General features: G+C 43.1%; 1 protein-coding gene across 4 annotated transcripts in view; it reads left to right on the forward strand.

Annotated features, from left to right (window-relative positions):
• The first annotated feature begins 3,520 nt into the window (after window positions 1-3,520).
• ELMOD1 (ELMO domain containing 1) overlaps window positions 3,521-25,204 on the forward strand; it is a 48,702-nt gene continuing 27,018 nt past the window's right edge. For 2 of the 4 annotated variants that reach the window (XM_075418309.1, XM_075418336.1), the window contains exons 1-2: window positions 3,846-4,069; window positions 18,851-18,942. In XM_075418309.1, the coding sequence (XP_075274424.1) occupies window positions 18,926-18,942 (17 nt within the window). In that variant the 5' untranslated portion in view covers window positions 3,846-4,069; window positions 18,851-18,925. Of the gene's footprint in view, window positions 3,592-3,845; window positions 4,070-4,124; window positions 4,215-18,850; window positions 18,943-25,204 lie in introns of those variants that run through there. The other 2 variants (XM_075418328.1, XM_075418318.1) reach the window with 2 other exon arrangements.

A 25,204-nucleotide genomic window follows, 5' to 3' on the forward strand; every position in this document is an offset into this window, starting at 1 on the left:
GATCCTTGTGGAAATTCATTTTCAGCAAGTAACTTACACCCCAAATGGATGTGTGCAGAGTGGTGACAAGCTGTGCTCAGACAAGTGTCCGCCCATCTGCCTGAGTGTCTTGTTCAGCTGGACCATATGACACCTCCCAGAAGATACAGCTGGATGTTTGCTCGGTGACATCCTACACCTAAGGTAATCTGAGCTTGATTCTTCTCTGAACATCTTGACAAAAGCTGTAGTTACCATCAGACTCACTAATTACAGCATTCTTTTTGTCATCTGCTTGCTACGGGTTTTGGAAAGGCTCGATTTCACCACATACCAGTGTTTGGTTATTTCCTACAGAGGTCTAACACCAGGATCCCTTACAGTTTCATATAAACATACGGGTTTCCAAGTGACCAGAAGTGAGACGCCTTTTCCTATGGAGTGAGGGCAAATAGCTGTTTAAAATGAAATCAGACTTCATGTGTTCCAGTACTACAAGACGTGTTCCAGACACAATTCCTGTGTCTCCAGTACTGGAAGCGTAAAGCCTTTTTAATGCAAAGCTTTTTCCCACAAGCAAAAAAGTTTGATCAGCTGAGTCAAAATAATAAAGAAACACAGCAGCTGGTCCTGCAGTACTTAATCCACAATTGTTCCTTTGCTATCACAAGTATCATTATACTTAGCAGTATGCTTCTGTTACAGCAATTTTCTATTAAATGCACAGCACCATCCCAGTTGCCTAATCTATTATGGTCTCTTAAATCACAAAGCACACCTGGGTTAATAGAGCCAGAAAATCAAACACTAGGAGATAAAAAATAAAAACTTCTGGCTGATCCACAGGACTCAGGAAGAGTGATGGCAGCCTAAAGACAAGGGTGTGGTTTGTCACACCCTGATGATGCCCAGGTGACAAAAGGGTCCTCTGATACCCAGGGCAGGTGAGGAGGGTTGAAAGCAGTTTGAGAAGGTTTTAGTTTATGCTGAGAGTAGTTTGTCTTATCCTGAATAAAACCCAAATAGACTGGTAATCTGGACTATAGATTTTGAAAACTGAGGTAGGAAAGTTCTGCATGTAAGTGGGGGGGAGGGGATGGTGGTGGTTTTGTTACTTATCTTTCCGTACTACAGTTTTTAAGACTATTCTGGGAGCACTAGGATTGTTAGGTGAAATAGATTTTTTTCTCGTCTGTTTTAAGTAAAATAATACAAGTATAGCTAAAGTATTTCTGCCACCATCTGTATTGTCACAAAATGAAAAATGTTATGTGTTAAAAAGAAAACAAAATAATATTATGAAAGTATTAACTAAAATGTAACTCCTTATGGTGCATTTAATAATGCTTGGATGGCACATCTTCCGAGGAGAGTGCCGAATGGTGTCAAAACACGTTCGGTTCTTCACAAGGGCACAACGTGCGTGTTCTTTATCAATCTTGTCTTTATCAGTAAATTGTGCAACAACAAGAGCTTCCATCCAAAATAATAAGGGACTTTAGCTTTTGATTTTTCACCAATATCTGCACTATGTTGCTATCTGTTTTTTTGCAGCTTCTGTCACCTTCTTTCCAGCACTAAATTAATCATGCAGGTGACCTTGCTGGTTTTTATTACTCACAGCAGGCAGTATGAACTATTGCTGGAAAAGTGTGACATTGCTCAACTAGTGGGGTCCTGTTTCTGTTTTTTCTAATCTGTTTTTCACTGCCACTTCTAAATACAGGCCATATTTCTGCTGTAATGCACAGTTTCTTTCATTTGCCGTAAATTAAAAATAATTATGCTGTTAGAAGGAAGGTACAGCATAGTGAAATGTTCTGTAACTGCTTATAATCAAAAGAGCTGGGGGCTTTTCCATCCAGGCCCCTGGATTTAAAATGGTGTTTTGCCTCAACTTTCCATGAGAACAATGATGCTGAACGTAGGAGGCATAGTAATCTGGGTAAGGATACTCAAGGTACTGGGTGAATGGGTACATCCAACTGCGGTTTGACAAGGGGCTTGTAAAAATCCTGTCCAGTCTGAAATGACACTGCATGACTACAGTATATCCATGTACTACTACTTGATTCCAGAGAACGGGCAGGAGGCCGTCTGGAAACTCCAAGCCTGTTGGTCTGATTCCCTAAATTTGCCATAACAGCAAGGGACTAGAGTCAATGAGCCTTTCCAGCTGACTTCTTGAATTCCTCCACGTTTGTGTACAAGAGTATGGTGTCGGGCAAGGCTACTTCTGTAGCATGGATCCAGCTTTTCATTCTCGTGATACATCTTACATAATTATGAAGGAGTTGTCTCACAAAGCTCTGTTCCCAAACTTATTTTGGGAAGCATAGCTGAACTCTGCTCCTGAAGCCCTTGAAAAGTTCCCCAATGCTGGGTTTACTCTGTTCAGGGGTGTAGTGACCTGTGGTGGCTCCTCCAACCTGGTGATAGAGCAGTCCCTGACCGGCTCAGGAACTAAGAACAAGGATCTATCTGTTGGGGGTGGAAACCTCTGGGATATGGTAATTAGAAACACTGCCATAGTGCAGGAGACAGGAGAAAGAACTACTTTTCTAGTTGCATTGATGCATGGAATTAAGCTTGAAAGCTTACTTCAACGTGTGAAACATGAGGCAAATAAGAGACAAGGTAGTAAAGCGACAGTCTGATACCCATCATTTAGTGGGTTCCTTTGGGCATTGGACCTTACTTGCTAACAGACAGCAGGGTTGTAGTGGAGGCTGCTGAGACCTGTCCCTGACGTTTGGTCAATCAGCTCTGTAGGTCGCAGCACCTGCCAGCCAGGTGCATCAGGCATGCTGGTGTCCAGAAGTGGAAGAGGGACTACGTAGCTCTAGCTAGGAGGAGGGTGAGGTACCAGTCTGCTTTGGCTTGAGTGCAAGACACGAACAGCATTTCCTAGTCATTCAGTATTTAACTTAGTGGCCCTAGTGTTTTCACCATGCTTAATGGCCTGAAGTTGCAAGAACAAGTCTTACAAGGAGCGGTTAAGGGAGCTGGGGCTGTTTAGTCTGGCAAAAAGGAGGCTGAGGGGGGACCTTACTGATCTCTACAACTACCTGAAAGGAGGTTGTAGTGAGGCAGATGTTGGTCTCTTCTCACAACTAACTAGTGATAGGACAAGGAGCAATGGCCTCCAGTTGTGTTAGGGGAGGTTTAGATTGGATATTAGGAAAAATGAAAGAGTGATCAGGCGTTGGACCAGGCTGCCCAGAGAAGTGGTGGAGTCCCTATCCCTGGAGGGGTTCAAAAATCATGTAGATGTGGCATTTGGGGACATGGTTTAGCAGGCATGGTGGTGTTGGGTTGACGGTTGGACTGGGTGATCTTGGAGGTCTTTTCCAACCTTAATGATTCTATGGTTCTTCAATGTGATGGTTGATTATGGGATCAAAACAACTGAGAAAGGTGATTCGGAAGAAATTAAACCATGTCCCTTTAATAGGCGCGCAGAAAGCTATTTTCAGGTTAGGCACAGCGCTCTGAAAAAGAGGTTAATTAGCGTTTTCAAAGGACATCTAAAGCCCAAGACTATTGGGCGGTGTGGGCATGCCGATGTGGCCTGACAGATTCAAAGGAACATCTGGGCAGATGCGGGCAGCGGTAAGGACAAGCAGAAACACCGTTTGCCTGCTGGCACCAGCCCCGGGCAACTTTGGATGCTTCGGACCGGGGTCATCATCCTCTGGGAGGGGAGAGCCGTACGAACAGACCGTGATCCCGACGGGCGGGTTTCGAACTGGGGAGATCGAAAAGCTTCCCACGATCTACTGCTGGGGAAGGAAGGAAGGAAGGAGGCAGATCCGCCTGCCAGGTGGGTGGGAGACAGAGGGCCGGGGACGGCGGGCAGCGTTGGCTCCCTGGGCGCCGGCTGCCCGCCGTCCCCGGCCCCGTTCCCCGCCGGGGGGGACCGGGCCCCGCCGCAGGCTTCCCCCGCGCTGGCCGGTAGGCGGCACCGCCACCCGCCTTCATCCTCCTCCTCCTCCTCCTCGGATGACCCAGATCGCACCCTCCCGGCGAGGAAGGACGGCCCGGGACGGCGGCTGGGCTGCGGCGGGGGGGATGTAGCGGCAGCGGAGCGGTGAGTGAGCGGCGGCCCCGCGGGTCGCTTGGCGACGGGAGGCGGCTCCGGGCATCCCCGGCGCCGTCCCCGCCCTCCGCCCGGCACTGGGAGCGAAGTTTTTGCCCCTTTGGATGCGGGACTCTCCCTGGGAAGACCTTGAGCCGTAAGGAAATTGGGGGGGGGGGGGGGGGGGCTGGTTGGCGTATTCCTGGGGGGATTTTTTTGGGTGGGTTGATTTGTTAATTTTATTGATTTTTTTATTATTATTATTGTATTTTTTTTTAACGCCTCCATCCTTTGTAACTGGAGAAGGGGCGGCGGGAGGCGGCCGGCGCTGGGCGGCAGCCAGGCGCACGGCTCTGCGGCTCCGCAGCGGGCTCCGCGCCCTGCCCCGCAGCTGCCCGGGAGACCTCTCTCACACCGGCGTGTGGACGCGATAGTGATGTGGTTTGGCGTTTTTTGTTGTTGTTTGAGGGTTTTTTTCAGGGCACTCTCTTCTTCCCTGCTTACCCCCCCCCCGGCATGGTCATTATCTGTTGAAGTTACACTTGCTCCTGAGTTAACTCTAGGATTGATGTCTGTAGTCCTATGCGTTTCTCTTTGTCCTCACCGTTTCTGCTTTTCTTACCATTCCCCTGAAAATGGCTAAAAAGAGAGTAGATAAAGTGTATGTGTCAGAATGGGGGGCGGGGGGGGGAGAACAACACCTATATCCCAATTCGGTCAACTCAACAGTCAGATCACAACAAGCTGGTTTTTGTGACAAAGACGTTTGAAACAAAGGAGCCATTTTAGAAATTGAAAGAAATTTATTTTGTGGCTTGCATGCTTTAGTAAATCCAGGTTTTCATTCTTCTCTTTTCTGCCCCTGCTCCCTACTATCCTAATTTATCCTAAAATGAAGCAGAATAGAAGAAATGGCATCCCTTAAATCTGGTGACATCCCTATGCGCCACAGCAAGCTTACTGTTTGCCTTCTGTTTCAAATATGCATTTTTAAAGAACGTTATTTTGTACTGGCAGATCCTTGAATAGTGGAAGCAGCTGAGTACGCTTGTGATAAGAACATCTCGTCTCCCTCAGATGAGATTAGCAAAAGACTCATTATGTGCAGTAATTTGGTAGGAGTCGCATAGTTAGGTCTGTTTAGCATTTTTAGCAAAGTGCAAATACAGAAGAGACTGAGTTTTCAGAGACCCTGGTTTTCTCTGACTTTCTTAAAAAATGTGGACCTGCATTTTCAAACTGAACAGGTGGAATTAGATCTAGAAATATCTTTTGACTTGGTCAATTATCATAATTGGCATATCATTTTTAGCAGTATTTCAGCTAAAACTAATGCAAAATGACATTGCTGTAGCAGTTGACTTATCACCAAGCCCAGTAGATGCTCAGAGACAGGAAGCCTATGATGTTCAGGAGTGAAATCATGTGACAGCATCAGATGCTGCATGTATCGCTCTAGACAGAAAACCAGCAGAAAATACTTGCAGGAAAGCACTAAACAGTGGAAAATCATCTAACAGAATGCACTTCTTAACATGTTTTGTTAGTGTAAAAATCTGCTAGGGCTAAGCATGTAACCAAAGCGCCTACGAATCCTTTGCCCGCTCAGCTCTTGAGGCAGGGCTTGATTAGCCACGGGACAGCATCACATTAGCTGTGCCGACTCTTGTGAACCCCAGAATTTCTTCTGATCAAACATCCTTCTGTTACTTTTGCTGGGGAATTGCAGCCCCTGGAGCTAAGCTCTAGTTACATGGGGGAACTTCAGGGCTGTTGCATTAGGTGGTGATTTTGTTATCTATCATCTCCACTGTGCAAACAGCGACTTGCTGCTGCTTGCAGCGATGGAAGCAGAGAAAATGCTGTTGCACAAATGCCAGTGTGTGTAGGGCTCCAGACTGCTGCTAGTATTTAAAGCATGTCATATTTTAAAGCTGTCCAGAGAACTTGTACTTGCAGTTAAGCTGTGACCAGCTGTAACCAATGTTAACAAAAATTCTGTTTAGTTGTACAGACAGGGCATTGGTGGTGTTCAGAGCTAGGCAAGCTTTATTTTTCCAAAGGGGTCATTTGAAGTGTTAGCACATAATTGCAAGAAGAGTAAGCTTCAACTGCCTGGAGATGGAAGCTGGTTGGTTTTAATGCCCTCTGGCTCTGGCTGTTTGTTTTTTATTTTCTTTTTATGAACATCTGCTCAGCCTTCTTGATTGGAAAGCTTGTTTTATTTGACATTCCTTTGAAATCTTTTGCTTGGTGATGCAGGCCAACAGACTGCATGAAATATGTTACCCTCATTGAATGCAAGCTTTGGGAAGGAGGCAAGAAGAGAAAGCTCCAGTCCTTTACAGAGGGTAGGGTTTGCCGGAATACTGGAAAGGAAGCCGGGTGATGAGATTCCAATCAGAAAAGAAGAATAAAGTAAGGAAAAATAAAATGGAAAATGATGCTGATGTGAAGAGATGCGGAGAGTGGTTGTGGTAGTGCAGGACTGAGGCATCCTCAGCATCCACGTAATGTGAGCTCAAGTGCTGAGCTGTGCTGCACCGCAGGATTTACCAAGCCGGAACCCGAGGTGGAAACGTTGCTTGTTCCTCGCAGGCAGTGGAAAGAGTAGTCTGACAGCAGAGGCTGTGGGAGCAGCTTCCTGAGTCACTTCTCAGTGGTATGTGGACTACATGAGCACTCCTCCTTTTCATGGGAAAGCAAGCATTTTAGCAGTAAACTGACCTGTTTGACTTTACCTTGAAACAAATTATGGATATGTTTACAGTAGCAATTTGGCTCACATCCAGCTTGAGTATCTGACACATCTCTGGAGACCTTCTCCAGTTGCCTTGTGGTGGTTCAGTGCTCAGAGCAGTCTCACTACAAGAGACCTGAACCCTCACAATGAAACTAAACCAGGAATCCTGCTCTGGGAGCACTCCCAGCCAATTACCGAGTCTTGTGTGAAAAAGATATTGGTTTCTTAAAAGTACCTCTCAGCTGCAGTCGAGTGAGCAGTTCTCATCCACTTCATAAAACCAGTGAAAAGCCCCACACAAAGTTTGTTAGCTTCAAACCTTTCTGGTGGCTTGTTCCGGAGTGCAATGTTTGACTCCCCTGCAAATTGTGAGCAAACGCTTCTTAGCTTTCTGTTGCAGCTGAGAGACCCTCAGGAAGATTGCTTCCAGTGCTGATAGTAGGTTTAGTACCTGAGTGGAACCAAGTGGTTGGGTGTGATGTTTTTAATGTGTCCTAATCTGCAGCTCCTCAGGCTGAGCGCTCCATTCTGGTTCAGCCAGCTACAGTCACAGGTGTACAGAGGGGCCTGGAGAGCAGGAGAAATACGGGAGGTGCGAAGACTGGAGTTGAAAACAATTGGCAGATTGAGCAGGTGAAATTGCAGCTTGTTAGAGCAGATGTAGGAGATACGGGATACTGTGGTCCTCATGACTGTGTCTATAGGGAACTGCGTGTACCTGTAAGCTCTTCCCTCTCTGGTGGTATTGTACCTAGAATTACTTCACAGGCATGTTTAGTCTTAATATACATGTCTACAGTAGTGTTTTTTCTGAGGCAGAGAGTGTGTTTTTGAAGCAAATATCCCAGTTGCCCCTGCCTTTTTGTTCTTCAGCTCACTTTGTGGACTAGTCTTGGAGCACCTGAGAATAAATGTGAGGAACTATTTTGGGAGCACACCAACCTGATATTCAGTCCCAGGGACCAGGCTGGAGCTACTCCATCTTCCATATCGGATGTTTTGTTTAAAAACAAACAGCCTTCCCCCCATATATGTAGTTTCAATTTTAAATGCTTGGCACCATATTTTTTCCTCAGCAGAGCCACTTCTTTTGGACTGTGCTATGCACTGATGTAGCTGTAGCTCCTGTGGTAGGTATGTATTTTGCTTCTCTGGGGAAGGACACTCAGGCAGAGAGATTAAGGGACAGGACCAAAACCATGAAAACTACTTATATGAGGTCCTGCCTCCACAGCTCCCTGTATCATGCTGCTAATCCACTCACAGTTAACTGATGTCTTCCGAAGGTGCATAAGGAAGAAAAGCTGTTTCTGTGAAGAATGCTTATTTAGGACTGTGTACAACTGGCTGTCAATTTCACAAATGTAAGAGTTATTCCTTAGCGTGTATTGTGTGCCTGTGTCTGAGTCTGCCAAAAGTGAACTGGTAAGCTTCATAGGACCCCAAAATTGTGGCGCTACAGGGATCAGCATATTGAGCAAGGGCTCCTGTGGCCAGTTCCAGATTGCACTGATAACGAATAAAAGTTTTGCCACTGATTTGTTTTTTTTTTTTTAGTATTCATTTATATATTTAAAGCCAAAAATAAATCCCTACCTTTCATTGTCCTCCAGGATGCTTCCGGTATTGAGACTTGTCTGTGGTGTAGCAAGAATTTGTAACTGCACTGATAATACTTGCACGATCGAGTGGGCGTGCAGGTGGTAGGAATTGGACACCTTAGTATAAAGTAGTCCTGTGGTCATGGAAACTGTATTCCTATTCCATTGCTCTGGTAGGCAGTTATAAGAGCAAGTCTCTTATTCCCTCTCCCACTCTGCTTTCACAAAGCCATATCCATATCAACACTGGCTTGGATGAGTGCCATCAAACAGGTTGTGCCTCTGAAACACTGAGATCAACGTGGGGTGTGTTAAATTTGGGCTTGCTGGGCCTTCATGTTGTCAGTGTTAAGGCAGCCTGAGGAGAACAGATGGATTGAAGGTGGAGAGGAGGGGTTCTTGCTAAACCATTTGAGGAAGGGAGAGAAGAGATGGTGCTCTCAGTGGAAGATATGGAAAACAGGACATACCCTGGGCACAAATTAAGAAAAGACCATGCCATCTGCCCCAACTATCTGGTGGGGGACGACAATGATATCTTCAAGGATCTGAGATAGTCATGTTTTTCTTTGAACTGGGTTTGTCCTGATCACCTACAGTACAAATATTTTGGGTTAGGGTTTGTTGTTTTTATACAACATCTTTGGAGTCTTTAGGCACCTACATGCAAATGAGATGCCCAGTAACTGCTGGATTGAGTTTTCCCTTTGGAAGGGAAAAACATTTCAGCTTTTTTTTTATATACTAGAGGCTGTTTTAGCTGGAGTGGCTTTTCTTCCCAGCCCCTCTTATTTGTTGTGTTCTAGGGATTATTTAAAACTCTGAGGGAGATTTTTCTTCCAGAGGCAGAGTTAAGTGGCGCAGCATGAGCAAGGGAGTGCTCTTGCTCTCATGCCTCTTGAGCATCCAGTTAACATCATGTGCAAACCAAGCTATTTGGGACAAGATATAAAGCATGAAAGATGAGACTGTGGTCACCATTCAGTCCAACGTGTCCCCCCACCCAACACGAAAAAAACTCCACTGAAAACCACCAACCACTGAATCAAAATTTTGGGGCTGCACTTTGTGCTGTATCATACAATTTACCATCTCAAGGATGAGATCAGTTCGTATTACTCAATTATTATGGGTGTGTCTGCTGCAAGTGTTCTGGAAACCTGTTTTATTTATTTTCTTTCAGATGTTTTTCTGACTATCACTTTACACTCATAAGGTAAAGAGTAGGACTATAAAAAAAAATCTATGCCCCACTACTTCAAGTAGAAAGAGATGCTGAAGGAAGACTTTCAATTTGCAGTGTGTTAAGAATAGGTGCGTTACGGCAATGCTGTTGTCATTCTGTCCTAGTTTTTATTCTTCCTGGCTCTGTTTTCTTCTTCTTCCCCCATGGTGATGGTGTTGCAGGAACAGTTTCCAGTGGTCTTCATGTCTCTTCCTACATTCTCTTCTCTTCCTACATTGTCTTCTCCCCCCTTTCCAATCTTCTGCTGTCAAACCTCTACCAGCACCCTTTTTTATCTGAGAGTGAGCACCTAAAAGAAAGCAAAGGCCCAGTGGGACGGAGCAGGGAGTAGCAGAGGGAAGGAGAGCACCATGGCAGCTCACGCATCCCTTGCCACTGACTTTTTTTCCTGCTTGATTGAGAAGGAACATCTTGTGCAATTGTCACAGAAGGATGGTTCCTGGGCCATGCCTGAAAGTGTGTTACATCGGTCTTTCTTACCAGCTCATACAAACCATTCTTTCCATCTTTACCTTTTGCAGATCTTCATCACCTTTTCCTTTTGCTTTGTCATGTTAGAAGGGCATTTGTGTTACTGCATCCCTCCTTGCTGTGAACATCCCTGACACCGAACTCCATCCTAGCTTTCTTTCTCAACTACTTATAGAAGCAGTGCTTGATTTTGTTGCTGCTTGGAGTTAGCTTAAGCTATGGAAGAGTGAAGTGAGTCTCAATACAGTCACTTTTGTAGTTGTTCACAATTCTTGTTACCCGAAACTAAAATTTGGTAAGATACTTGTGAATCTTCGAGTTGGCGAGTCAGCTGGTAGCTGCTGGTAGAAAGTCCTGTCTGAACAACGGACTTGGGAAGATGCCCTAATACGATTGATTTATTTTTGTTTTCTATCATATTGTTCAAAACTTTTCGCTAAAGAAGACCTTAAACTTGTTTCAACCAAAGCATAGGGTTTGCAATATTTATTGTAGCAACTTAAGAAAACTTTCTATGGGCAAATAGAATCTTTCTTCCACTTCTCACCCCGGACATTGGTAAAACTAGAGCACCCTACCCTGCACGTGTTGTTCTGGGCAGCAAGCATGTCACCAGAACTTCCAGCAAGGTCATGTACTTGGAGCGTCCTGATTTCCTTCCCCCTGGGATGCAGAACATCTCACTGAGCAGCAAACGGGAGATGAAATAGTAGGCCATGAAGTTTGCAAAAAATACTGTGTGATTTTTAGTTCTCTTGATTGCAGATGAAGTGTGTTGCTTATTTATTGTGGTCTCTCTGCAGATTGCAGGACCTCAGGCAGCTAACAGCTGGTGCATAACACTGCTATAGTATGCTCATTTTCACAATTGTGGTGCTTCGTGACATGATCTAACTGGCTTACTGCATGGGAGGTCATTTTTCTTGAACCCTGTCTCAGGGAACAGCGCATCTGTAAAATTACAGAAGGACACACAGAAACTCTTATGTACCCTACTCTTGTGTGGCTGTCTTGGAGAGCTCTGTGGAAAAGTTGTCGCTTACGTGCCAGAGTAATCTGGATACAGTGATGGGAAAACTGGGCACCAGATGAAATAATTTTCTGTTAGATCAGTATGAGCTGTTTCTGACCTTCACCAAGTTTCTGGGTACATCAATTGCTTTATACTCCTCTAGCCTGAAATCATTGTCTGGTCTTTGTCCTGACACATCTGGTGTCCTTGTCTTGATTTTTTTTTTTTTTTTTTTTTTTTTTTGGGGGGGTGGGGGGAAGGACAGAGCAAGCATCTCTGGTATAATTCTGTTGACACTGCAGATCTGCGTGTGACACACCATCAGGGTGATGTTTCTTCTCCATAAACTACTGTGTCTCGGGAATTGGTAGGGCTCTAAAGAAAATCTAGACTTCAGTTAATTTAAGTAGCAGATGAATAGTGAATGCTTTATATTTGCCTTTTACCTTGTACCCTCCTCTCATCTAGGCAATGAGGTAGAAACCAAGAAGGGAAGGAAAAGAGCATCAGTCATTCACTTTTGGAAATGGTCATTTTGGTTTTTTGTTACAGAGCTTCTGCAGTAATTGGTCTGGGGGCTAACCAGCCAGCCTCTCTGGATTTTATGCATCCAGTCTCATAGGATTTGTTCTAAACTTCAAGGAATGTTGCTACAAGGTGTGGTGTTTTATTTAGAACAGACTTCCTCGCAGTGCAAGCTGTTGTATGGTGTGTCTGGAAACAGCAAGTAGGCCAGAAACATTGCACTGCAAACCATACGGGCGCACATGAGCCACCGAGATGATACTGCTGTTCTCCTGGGTGTACTCGTCAGGGGTCAAGTGAAAGTTCATGAGAAGTGGCTAAAAATTATGCCTTTCAAATAACGCATGAAGGGGAAACAAAGTTGCTGTGGGCTGAAGGCTGTTTGCAAGCATGAGACTTCATCTACTCAAGCCTCTTCTGGCTAAAACACATTTTTCTCAATAAGTAAAGTAAGCTTGTTAAGGATGGAAACATTATAGACAGAGACAACTCTTGGGTATTTAAATTCTTGCTGAAGCATCTGATTAAACTTCTAGAAGTTTACAGCACTCTGGGGTATAGAAAACTTCCTTTCTGCTTTTTAACCTCATATTTAGTATTAGAAACAGTATGTACCCAGTGAAGTCTTCACTGGTGACCTGAAGTGACTTCATAACTTTTTTTCCTGAACATCTTTCAACATTGTAATAGAGCAAAGCTAATAGAAATTGGTAAAAATAGATTGTTACCACAGTTCTGCATACAAAATGTGTCTGTCTGCATGTATGTCTCCTTTGTTGAATTTTTGGGATTTAGTTTGCTTTAAAAAGTTGGGTGCAGAACAATAGCCCTTTTGTCCTAGAGGCAGAGATCAACAATGAACTGTGGAGATGCTTCTACAACACCGAGTTTGGCTTGACGTTATCTGCAGCAAACTGTGGGCTGTCGCTGGGCAAAAATCAGCTGAGGAATTGCAGTGTGTAGAGTTAACTGGATGGTGTTAGAGGTAATTTGCCATGTGAGATTTGGCAAGTAAGTTTTCTTGAATCCAAATGCGGTCCTACATGACTGCCTGTTACAGGCATTGTAAGACCCTTTTGATGATTTCTTGTTTCTGGCTTACATCTGTCAGATTATTTGCCACTTTAAAGCGGCAGTAATGGACAGAAGTGCGAAGTTCAGGCTACACAATTAGAGACTTTCAATGTTCTGCGGTCTGGGGGGAGGGTATGTTTGTGCTCCTCCCCCCAACCCTGCTGTGATTTTAAGCTTTTACTCGGGGCTCTTTATTTGTATTACTTAATTGTGTTGTGTATGCTCATGCTCACAGGCTCTTTTAGACAGGACTAAAATTCAGTGAATTTTGACTTCATGTTGAGCCTTCCCCTCACTCTCCTAGTGAAATACAGAAACATGAAATGTCAATGTGTGGTGGAGATTAGGAGAGGAAAAAAATCTTATCACCTGTGACAGTGTGACTGAAGTCAAGTCTTGCTTATTAGCTTCATCAATCAAGTGTGACATTTTGTTCCAAGACTTTTTTCTAAAGAATGCTTGAAGCTGACTACAGCCTTGCCTTGAGCACATGGAAATGAAAATACCCTCCTGTACTGAGATGGGAAGCTGAGCTCACACAGAACAGGCTTCTGCCATTGAGCTTTGAGGTGGGTCCTGCCAGTGGCTGCACCTGTTGGTGTCAGGCAAAGCCACTTCTGAGCCAACACAAAGTGTTTTTGAACTCCATGGTACTGGAGTTTGAGGCAACCTGTTCCTGAGAGCCTTTTTAACAATGGAGCCATTTCCCAGGACATGTTCTGAGTTGGAGAGGTCTAAGCACTGTTCTTGCTATAACATTCAAGGAGCTATAAATGACTGCTGCAATTGAGATGGTCAAAGATCCTCTGTTTTTACTGGGTTTTGAAATACATTTTATGTGAACTCTATTCCACCTTTGCATGTGAATGCAAGTGGGAAGGTGCAAGTAAGTATGTGTCTATTCCATGGGATAGCCTGATAAACAGTACTTGCTGAGAATTAGTATATCTTGACCAAACTGGGGTCCCAGAGTCAATGGGGGTTTATTTGTATTTGGGTTTTGTGTGTGTTATACTGGCAGGACTCTTGTCAACTCTTACTTTTGAATTGTAGGTCCCTTAAAATGAATTGTTTATGGTCAAATTGAATGGAGGAGGCTTTTGGGTGGGAGCAGTGGGAAGAGATGAGGCAGAGGGAATAACTTAGTTCTATCCTCAAGCTGAGCTTGTTTCATGGGAAACACTGCAGAATTTTAGTGAGAAGTTGGTAGCTCTTAAACTAATAAAATAGCAAGGACTTGGGCACCTGTCAGTTGTATAGAGTACTTGGGTGTCACTCAGAATATCTGAGATCTCCCCAGAAGAGTGACTGTGGGGGAAGCAGAGAATCAAAGCCTGGAAGGGACCTCAGAGGGTCTTCAGCCCACCCACCTGCCCACAGCATGGTCAGCTCTGAGGTCAGGCTGCTGAGGGCTTCATTCAGCTGGGGCTTGAAACCTCCAAGGATGGAGACTACACAGCCTCTCTGGGCTCCCTGTAGCACTGCCTGACTGTCCTCATGGGGGAAAAAATTTCACCTTATATCCAGGCTGAACCTCTCCTGTTTCAGTTTATGCCCGTTGTTTTTCACCTTCTTGCCCTGCACTGCTGTGAAGAGTCCATTTAAGTCTTCTCGCTGACCTCCCCTTAGGCACTGGAGATGCTGTTAGGTCCCCCCAAAGCTGTCTCTGCCCCAGGCTGAACAAGCCCATCTCCCCCAGCCTCTCTCCCGTCACCTTGGTGGCCTCTGCTTAACTCTCTCCTTTTTTTGGTGTCTTTTGTGTGTTGCTGGAGCTCAAAACTAGATGGTGTCTAAATGTGGTCCAAAGAGTTCAGAGTAGAGGAAGGTAATCCCTTTTCTCAATCTGCTTACTGGCTCTGCTTGTGTTCATGCAGCCCAGGGTGCTGTTGTCTTGTCTTTGCGTATTGCTGGCTCGTGGCCAGCTTGCTATCCACCAGGACCTCAAGGGACATTTCATAACGTGTATCAGCTATTCCTCCCCTTTCTAATTCTAGTTATTGCACGCTGATGATCAGGATGGAGAAGCATTAACATTCCCATCGGGGGAAAAAAGAAAAAAGGACTATACAGTAGCAAAACACTTTTGGTGACATAAGGTTCAAGACTGTTGTCCTTTACAAATAAATATACATCGGCTTTTGAGGTTAATGAGGCACAGGTGGCAACCCAGGGTGCTACTGGAAAGAAAAGTTGCAACCCAAAATCGACATCATGATGGTAGTTGGTGGCATTCATCTCGGAAGAACCTACTTTGAAATTGTAACAACTAAACCTAAAAGTAAATGAATGATTTTTTTATTTTTTTTTTCTCTGCAGTCCAGATGACTGATGCAATTTCAGACACGTTTCCTTTTTTTTTTTTCTTTTGTGAGGAGGAAATTTTGGATGAACTGTAGTCTAATGATCCACATAAACAAAGTCCTATATGCAGCCCGCTCATCTTAATGGTCTGATGATTGTCTCTTCAACACAGCTATTGTTTCTTTATAATTATAATATAAACTTTCTAAAAATGTTTTCAATATGCCAGGTGAGTCATTACCTTACAAGACAAATATTGTGAAGAAAACTACCATGGTTTTGTGTTTTATTCTGCAAATAAACAATAATAGAACTTTTTCCCTCAGTTGTATCTGAAGCTTGCTTGAAGACAAAGCAAACCCTCAGCTTCAGATAAAGAAGTGACTTTTAAGGCTTACCCGTGACTTCTTGCAGCCTCCAGCAACTGTTAACCTTTCAGATTAATGCGTGTTTTGCTCTATTACTTAAAAGATCATAAAGAGCCACAAGAATCCAAATAGGGAATGTTTATTTAAGGAAAGCTTCATTTATATTTTGAGACAGATCTTGCAGTAGTATTGCTGTTCTATGTGTGTGTAGTAGTACTGCTGCTCTTCCAAGAAAAGCTGCAGATAGTTCTAGGAGGAGAAACTCCTGTCTAGTTTAAGATAAGCTGGATGAAACAATTGGCAGTGAATGGGTATGTGGGTGTGTTGTGAGAGGGAGGAGGAGATTGATTTGTGGTGTGTTGTGGTATGGATGAAATCCTGCAAGCTGAGTAACTCGAGCGTATGGGAGATCCAAACTGCATCCTTGCTCCATCATCCTCTGTCTAGAGCCTTAGAACATGAGTCTTGTCATGCCAAAGAGCAAACTTCAAACATTCGGCCAAGAGGTTTTCGGTGGTGGATCTGTGTTGTTGGTGTAACCTACTTCTAGGGAATTAATGAAAGATAGCTAACAAAGTCAAACCTACTTTGGCTTACTTGCCTAGTTGGAGGCTTACTCCAGCTTCATGACTTCAAATTAGAAAAGGCTGAAAAGCTGCCTACAAGAGGAGCAGAGGGGAACTATCTTGCATGTTCCTCACTGAGAAAATGTGACCGAGTATAGCTTAAAGCTGGAACCTTTGCTTGAGCTGCAGAAAAACACAGCTGCCAGTTCACGGGAGTGAAATCATGCAAAAGCGCAAACTGGGAGTGGTGTGTGGGTGCTGTGGCCAAAAGGCTGCTCCCCACTGGGTACATGCTGGCTCTGGGCGTCCTGCTACGAGTCTGGCACTTTGTGACAGAAGTGGAATTTCTAAAGTGCAGGAAGTTGAGTCTTCAGAAACTGGTATTTCAGTCTCCCCAAATCCATAACTGCTATAAACTTCTTGACTAAATGGTATAATTGTTGTGCTCTTTCTTTTAACAAGCTCACAACCATTCATTACCCAGATTATCTGTCACTTGTACAAGTCTTTTTCTCATATGTATCTTCCTTTCCTGTAAGTGGACCCTGAAAGGCTGTTGAAACCTGGAGGAGTGAACTGTTCCTCTCTGAGCTGGAGGGCTTTGATGTTGACTTCTGTGGCATCAGGACTTCAGGTCTAAAGTTTCTTTCTGGTAACTTCCCCCCACCCTCTTAATTAAAAGGAAGAGAGTAAGGAGAATTATTCTTGTAATTCCAAGGGTGGGCTTTTAAAGAGATCTAAAATTGGCACTTTTAACCACTTGTCATGCTTGTTGTGTTGGTTATGCTTTTTATTTGCAACCGACAGCTCTCCTGTGAGTTTTTCTGGCTGGAAGGTAGGGGTTTATGAGCAGAATGTTGACTTCTTAAAATACAGTTTTTTAAACAGTCTAGTTTTTATGAGCATTCAAAATGAATTTATAATTGGCTGTAGCTGGTAACTGTTCTTGAAGGGAGTGTATCTTGAAGCTCCTACCATGCTGCACTTGGATGAGCTGATCCTGGAGTTCAGGCAACTAAACTTCTCTTCCGTTAAAGCAGTAGTAAAGAACCAGCATAATTTTCAGCAAGGACCTTGATCAGAATCAAGAAGGAGCTGACCTCGGAGGCTGACCTCAGAGGCTGAGGCCAGCACACACTTCTAGAGGGGGTTGATTTGACAGCTTCTGGCACTTCTGGTGTGTTCTTACACTGCTGCCCTTATGGGTCAAATATTGTGGTGAAGCTTCCTTTGTTCAAGTTGATGCTAAAAAGCTGAGACTTGGCTGTGAGACTCTTTCACAAACTGTATCTTTTAAACAGCAAATTATTAGACTGGAGAAGGGGAACAGGTTACATCCCCTCCAGTTTTTTCTGATCTCCTCTGTGCTCCCTGTGCTTGCTGTCATTGAAGATCTATCAAAAGCTGTGGCAGGCAGTGTTAGGAGCCTGCCTACTGTGTTCATTAATGAACCAGAGCTTGATGTTAGCATCTCTGCCCTTGCAAGCAGGTATCGCTGCAGCCAGTACCAATTACAGCTGTATTCAGGGGACAGCAACATGATTCAGCCAGTCAAAACCAATATAAATGAATGAAGCTTTCACAGTTCAGGGATTATATATTTTTAGCAAGCTGTATGTGATGTAATCCAACAAGATAGCTGCATTTTTCTGAACTTAAATCCTTGTTCTGTTCCTGTCAGCAGCCAACAGCATAATGTAAAGCTTACAAGTTACAAAAGGGAAAGAATATGAGAACAACGTAGGGTAAGAAGATTTTTACCCCATCAGTGCTGGTAGGTCCTGTGAAAGAACATTGATTTGAGGTTCTCTAGATTTATAACTTTTGTGACAAAAGAGGACAGATTTTGAAGGTCTTCAAGTACTTTTCAGCATGCTGCATGCAGTGGTAATGAAAAGTGTGGTCTTAAATGGTTTCTTAACAGTGCAGCTTTCATTTGGGCCTTTGTGTGTGGTTTATACTAGTACAGAGTTTGAAAGTGTGGTCTTGTTCCCTTGAAGTCTTGTATTAAGCTGTCCCAATAGCAGATGTGTAACAGTACTGTTTCCTGGCAGCAACTGAAGATGCTTTATTGCCTTTTACAGGATATGAAATACAGTAGTCTGAGAAGTCTGCGTCTCTTAGTCAAATATCACTTCTGTGTGAATATTCCATTCTGGAAACCTGAAGTAAAGAGTTGGTAATGGAGGAGAGTCTGCAGTGCATGGGCAGAGTTATATTTATGATGTTTCTTCCTAAATTCTTCCTGTTCCTCTCCTCTACTAGAACTCGATGGAAATCATAATGAAAATTAACTATAGGACACCAGATCTCAGAATGGATGGGCAACCTGGTGAATTGTATCTAGTTGAAGACCTCATATGTATCATTTAATAAAGTTGTTCACCAGGAAAGTTGATTACCTGACCTTTATAGTGTATGAAATCAGAACCCAGTAGTAGCTCTTTGCTTACATGCTACTTTTACCCAAGATCTCCAAGTGCTGTTGCGAATTCTGGGGAACAGAGGGCTTTTAACAGCAGAGCGAGCCGAGTGTCTCTTGAAACTGCCACTTGGAAGCTGCTGTGAACCAGACAGTTGTTTGAAGAACACAAGAAGTGTTTGAAATTGTCTAGATTTTTCTTCAAGCTTTCTCACTTAATTCTGTAGTCTTACTCAAATTTTTGACTTTTCTGAAAAGAGGCATGGATAGTATAGGTCAAAGTATGTGCTCAGGCTGAAGAGTGTGAACAAATTATGATTTTTCATTTTGTTTTTATTGACATGAGATTTCTTAACATCTTTCCCATGTATTTCCATAGATGTTTGCTTCAAGAGCAGTTTAGAAAACTGAAGTACCAATTCATTTTCTCTGTTAGTAAATACGTCTCAATTCCATTTCTACAGCACTGATATTACCTGCAAAGAAGTCATCGGTGATCAATAGATTACATCTCCAGCAACACAAACCAAATTGTCACCATGAAGCACTTTCTGAGGTAACTGTTCTGTATTTTTTCAGAAGTGTTAAATTCTAATTGCTTCTGTGCTGCAGTGAGTTAAGTTTTTTAGCTGTTACCAGTAATATGGAAGGTGTAAACTCGTCTATACTAGATTGCTTTCTGTTCACCTAGATTTCGCTATTTAATTACAGCTGTTTTAATTTATAATTTCCTTTCCAGTTCTTTGTAGAAGCAAAAAATGTGGGAACTGTATTATGGGATTGGAGCAATGATGCATCAAGTCAGTAGAGCCTGATAAGTCAGGGGAAAGTAGGAGAAACAGTAACGTAGAACAGTGCTTGAAAAATGTTAGATTTTTTTGTTCCCATGCTTGTCTGCTGTCGGGACTTTTTGAGTGTTACTTGTGAAAATAGAGAAGGGAAGATGCTTGGTGAAGATGTGCAAATGTTTAAGCCAATTGTGCTCAATTTGGGCAGAAATGTATTACTTGCTCTTGCGTGTGACTTGCAGTTGTTTTTCTCTAAACCAGGGGCAGTATGGGGGACTTGCAGACACCAGCTGTAGGTGCAGAAAGCCTGTGTTGTCGTTGTTCTGTAGTCAGTGGAGAGAGATGAGCACTCCTAGAAACGAATACTGATCAAGAGCTTAATTTGTGTGTAAACCAAAGAAATCATATCCTGTCTGGATGGGGAAAAAACCTTTTCAAGAGGACTGAAACATATGCTTCTGCATAGAGCATCTGTCACTATATTTTTCTCTCTTTTTAAACTGTTGATAAGCAAAGCATCTTATACGCTATGGGTATCGGCATCACTACCTCTAGGCTGATGATCTGTGATGACTTTGCTGCCAAGCCAGCCTTGGCTTAAGCATTTCTGTGGAAGGTTTGGGTCAGCTTTCTCAGGTATCTTGAGCCAGCTGCAAAAGGACTCTGTAAGCAGGACATACACAGGTTGACAGTATAAAGCAATTACTTAGTTGCTAACACACACAAAAGACAGCTAAGATTTAATGAGCCATTAGGCTAAGCATTAGTGTGCTCACCACCCTGATAGGCACCAGTCAGGAAGAAACAGACTGGACCCTGCAGCTCTGTGGCACTAATCCTACATGGTCCCAAGACTTCCGTCAACTCCATTGATACTGGTCCAGTGACCAGATGGTTAACTAGCCTGGCTAATGTCCCTGTGGTGCTTTTTTCCTGTGCAATTTTATAATGCCCCATGTTGGAGCCTTCCTTCTTGAATCCTGCTAATGATTTCCATCTCAACAGTCCCACCTCTACAATTTTTACTTTTCTTTCTCTCTACAGACTTACTCAACAGCCTGGTCCAAGGTCACAAACTGGTGCCAGATGGGATCTGGGCTATGAATCCTGCATAAATGGGACTCTACCGTCACATGGGTGGGGGGAACCTCCAGTTGGGGTCACAGAGGGTGTTATAGCTTGCCCCCATAATGGCCTGGTATCTTTTGAGCATAATGTAATTTTGCTCCCTCCTGATGCAGAAGCTGAGCTGCTGGCAACTTCTAAGTTGCCAGCTCTTCCCTGACTACAGTAAACGCTTTGCTTCTCGTTTTAAACTGTCTGTTCTGCCCTCCTTTGTCTGTCCTGGCCCCTTTGTGTCTTTTCCATGTTGGAGAAAGTGTGCTGTTATGATGATTTGGGTTCCTGAGGCTGTCTTGAAGAAACTGCCGCCTCCTTCTTTTCATGGTGTTTCTAAAGGCAGTGAATCTGAAAAAAATTGAGAAGTCTTGATGGTGTTGGCTTCTTTTAAGTAGCCAAAGTTGATCTTCTGAAAAGCAATTGCTTATCTCAATAGCACAGTCTAGGACTTTGTTGTGGAAAGTCCAGTATCCAAATGCTGAAGAGAAAGTTGGATTAAGGCGGGGTGGGGAAGACAGTACAGAGCACCTCAAACAGGAAAACACTGTTGGAGTAGGAAAGCTATTCTCTTTACTTACAAGCATCTAGATTTTCTTATGTTAATCCTTTGACATGAACAGATATAAGTACTCTACTCCTCATTTTGTAAATATAGAAGAAATATGGGGAGATTAAGAAATAAACTGGGGTCATCCCCCAAGAAAAGCACTTACTGGGGATAGTGAATTCTGTTGTATGTGTTGTGGTTGCAAGTTTGTCTGATAGGGAATAAGGTAGTAAGTTTGGAGCTGTAGGGAGACCTATGTGCAAGACAAGGGTATTGAGCCTTCCAGCTTGTAAATCAGCTGGAAAATAAACAAGTTAACGTGTATTCTGTCCCCTAGTGTTTGTCCATTACCAGTAGCAGCAGCTGCCCAGAAGCTTGCTAAAACCATCCTTAACTGTTTGTGAAGATCAAATGCAGGGCTGAGTGTGGTGTACTGATGGCAAGCACTGCTCAGTTGCACAGTGTTTTCTTTGTCACACAACATGGATCAGACACTGGACTAGCTGATGCTGAAGGCATAGATTATCTCTCTGTTTAAAACCAATGAGTTAAGTCTACACAAACCACAAGTCATCTTGTTGACTGCAACATGGAAAATGCCAGAAAACAGATGGAGAGAGGAGCAGGGCTTTCACCTGTAAACTTAAGATAACCTCAGCTGCTCTCTTTGAGTAGTGACAATAGTTTACCTGTAGCAGATATTCGCCTGGGGACCCAAGGAGGACTTTGAACAGTGGCTTTCAAATCTGTTGTGTTGTAAGAGAAGACCCTCACTTGTAGGTAGACTTGCCACAGCTCTGGGCTAGGTTTGTGTACGGGAGGCATGCTGTAGGGTCTGCTGCTGTTACCAAAGGGCAAGTCCACATATGCTGCATCAGGGCTCTATGACTGTTACTGCAGTTTGTCTTCTAAAGAAAATGGTGTGGATGTGAGTACAGAAAATGAGGAATTAGTGTAATTTGCATACTGCTTTTGCTGTGCCTTCTACTCATCTGTTGGACCATTAACATGGCTTTTTGTAATCAGCTTGCATCTCCTGTCTCTCTTGACATATTCTATTTTGTATTTAATGTCAGTGAATTGTCTCTTTTCCCCCAGACCTTTCCATTTAAGAAGCCCTGTTTAGTCTTCAACCAATTCTGTGATTCTGTGATTAGTGAGGTTGAAAGACACTATGGAAATCATAAAGTGCAACCCCCTTGCTCAAAGTGGGGTCAGCTACAGCAGGTTGCTCAGGCCTATGTCCAGTCATATTTTGAGCATCTCCAGGAGTGGAGACTCTTCAACCTCTCTGAACAACCTATTCCAGTTGTTTGGTGACATTTACAGTTTAAAAACAGTAACAAAACAAAAATAAAAAAAAACCCCACCCTTGCGTTTAAATGTAATTCCTGCATTTCTGTCTGGGCCCGTTGCCTCTTGTCCTGTCAGTGGGTACCACTGAGAAGAGTCTGTCTTAGTCTTGTTTACTACCCCCATCAGGTGATCATGCACATAGATATGCATCCCCTGAGCCCATAGCTCTCAGTCTGTCCCTCTACAACAGGCGCTCCCAGTCTCTTAATCGCTTTCATGGCCCTTTGGACTCTCTCCAGTATGTCCATTTCTCTCTAATACTGGGGAGCTCAGCCCTGAACATGGCACTCCAGATGTGTCTCACTGGGGCTGAATATAGAGTACAATCAGTATGATCCATAAACATATGGAGCTTTAAGGGCCTCGCATGAAAGGCAATAGAAAAGGCAAAACTTCGAACGTTGACTACTCTTCCACAACTGAAGCAATTGCATGCATAGTTTTATGCAAGTAATACTTGTACATCCTCATATTTAAAGGAAGTAAAATGATGTTTGCTTCATGCCATTGACAACACTGGCTAAACTGTTTTACATGAAGGTGATTAATTTGTTCCTACTGGTATGTAGAACAATAGACAGGTATGCGATATCACTTTAAAAACTTATGGCATCATGTTTTATTGCTTTTGACGTGTGTTTACTTGAAGTGTGGTGTGGGTGGTTTAGTTATGGGGGGTTTGTTTGTCTGTGTATGGTTATTCTCTTTAAGACCTACTCTGAAAGGTAGTCTTTACCTCTTGCAAAACGGCTTGACTCTGAAGTTACCTGTCTTCGCTGACAGTCACTATCGCTACTTTAACGGGAAAGTGAAATTGTCATTCTAAAAGTGACTTAAAAAATGTGTCTCATAGTACATTTTTAACACAAAGTTCAGCCATTGAATGAGAGGATAATTAAAAAGATACAAGAAGACACATGTTGTGGTGCCATGTAGTGATACTGCTTTTAATAAACTGAAGTCCTACAGTATTTGAACAATTGCAAAACTTCAAGATAAATCCTAAAATGAATCGGTTGCATGTACAGTCTCATTTGTCAATCAGAATTGCTTCCTCTGTTCCCGCCTTTTCCAGGACTGTTACACATCTGAATAGCAAAGCAAGAGGCTGTGCTTGTACAAACGGCAGCTGTTTTGACATGTAGATCATTTAGAAGAATACAATTATTAGACTGGGGGATCCCTAATTAGCAGAAGTTCATCTCTGGCTTTTCATTTACCTGCTTTCAACAGCTGCTGCTTTCCAGTGGAAGGAGAAGGGTTTTTTTGAACAGGCAGTCCAGTACTTGGAATAACTCTAAATCCCTAAATTTAGGGGAGTGCTATTGGCCAGTAAACTACAGGACTCTTGCGCTCATCTCTCTAATGCAAGGTGATGTCTAAATGAAAATAGGTTTTAGTTTGTTCTAGGTTTCTTTTCTTTCTCAGCTTGATCTGACATGAATTATTGTTAAAATCTGAAATATTACTTATGAAAAAAAACCTGATTCTCGGTGAAATATTTAATCTTTCAGTGTTTTTTTTGTAAGGGGTTGTGAGGAGTCTGTCAGTGACTCTTCTGCTTTGACTGTGACTTACCTTAAACATCTGAAATAAGAAGAACTTGGAGAACCAACTGTAGCAGAGGCTTTTATAGTAAATCCTAGAAACTTGACACCTTGTCTTGATCTACTGCAAAACAGTCTGTAAGCACCAGCAGATTTTAAGCATAAGTTCTGTCTTGCTGGAGTCGCATCAGATAAAATGAAAATCAAGTCAGCAAAAAGCAAGAGCAGGAAAAGTGTAGAAAGCTGCTGTTAAAAACTAGTCTTATGTCTTCCTTGGCTGCCACAGTGGCTTGCTTTCATGTCTAAACAGAGAGATAAGGTGGATTTCAGTTGTCAAGTCTGCAAAAGCACAGAAGGAAAAAAATTTCTTGTGTTTTAAAGGAGCTAATAGCAGGTTTGCCTATGGCAGAAATGGTGGTTGGTACATTACTTGTAGATTAACCTTGCATACAAACTGTAAGTTAATCAAATAAACCAAAGATAGACAAGTTAATTAGCTGTGAACAGGGTAGTATCACTTGCTTACCTATTTGGACAGCTGGTCACCCATAACTAACTCATGTGTCCGTGACTTCTCAAGCCATAATCAGAATTCTCAGGAAGGAGATATTGATGTGTAATGCTTTCTTCTCACAGCTGAGTATCTCCTTTAGGAAAAACGGTTGTCTAAGAGTCTTTCCTATCCATAGGACGTAAAACAGGACACAAAGGAAAGACAATTATGTGTAAATCGATTCAGTGACTCTTATTTCATTCTTTTAAACTAGTGGGGTGGGGGTTGCTTGCTTCCCCCCACCCACACAATTTTAAGTCCAGTTACTAGCATTGGGTGTCTAGTTGAAGTTATCATTTTACCCAAAGTATTTGTTTTGTTTATTACTAGCTCTGAAAATACTAAGGTTCTGAAGTTACCAGGGGGAGGTAATAAGCAGTTTCTATTTTACTAGTTTCAAAATTGTTGCACAGGAATTAATATCTACTTCCCTTCATGTCAGTGAAATACCGCATATTGCATTATACATACATCTTGCTATTTAGGTGAACATACCTCACACAGGAAAGAGCTTCACAGAAATATTGGACACCTTTGGAAACCTTTGCTCAATTTTGCTTCTGCCTGTTTATCATGGAGAAGACTGACTAGAGCCAGTCACTTTTAAATAAAAAGTCAGATTTCATGAAAATGTGATGTCATACTGTCATTGGAGACAGGTGTAAATTCTAATAACCAGCGTGTGTACTGTTCCCCTCACACTGAGCCAAGTCAGTTGGGCTAGTCAAGGGCAAACCTTGATACCCCTGGTTGAGAATGACTTCTGTCTTTCCCTTTACAATATCAGGGTGTGAAACAAGATGCTCAGTTCTCTCTGCTTCTTGGTGCAGTGTGCTTTCTCACCCCAGGTAGAGCAGCATATGCTGTGGAGAAACTCTAACTTTGTAGTCTTAATGGCACTAAATTTC

Source organism: Opisthocomus hoazin, chromosome 1 (assembly GCF_030867145.1).
Source record: "Opisthocomus hoazin isolate bOpiHoa1 chromosome 1, bOpiHoa1.hap1, whole genome shotgun sequence".
Classification (NCBI taxonomy): Eukaryota; Metazoa; Chordata; class Aves; order Opisthocomiformes; family Opisthocomidae; genus Opisthocomus; species Opisthocomus hoazin.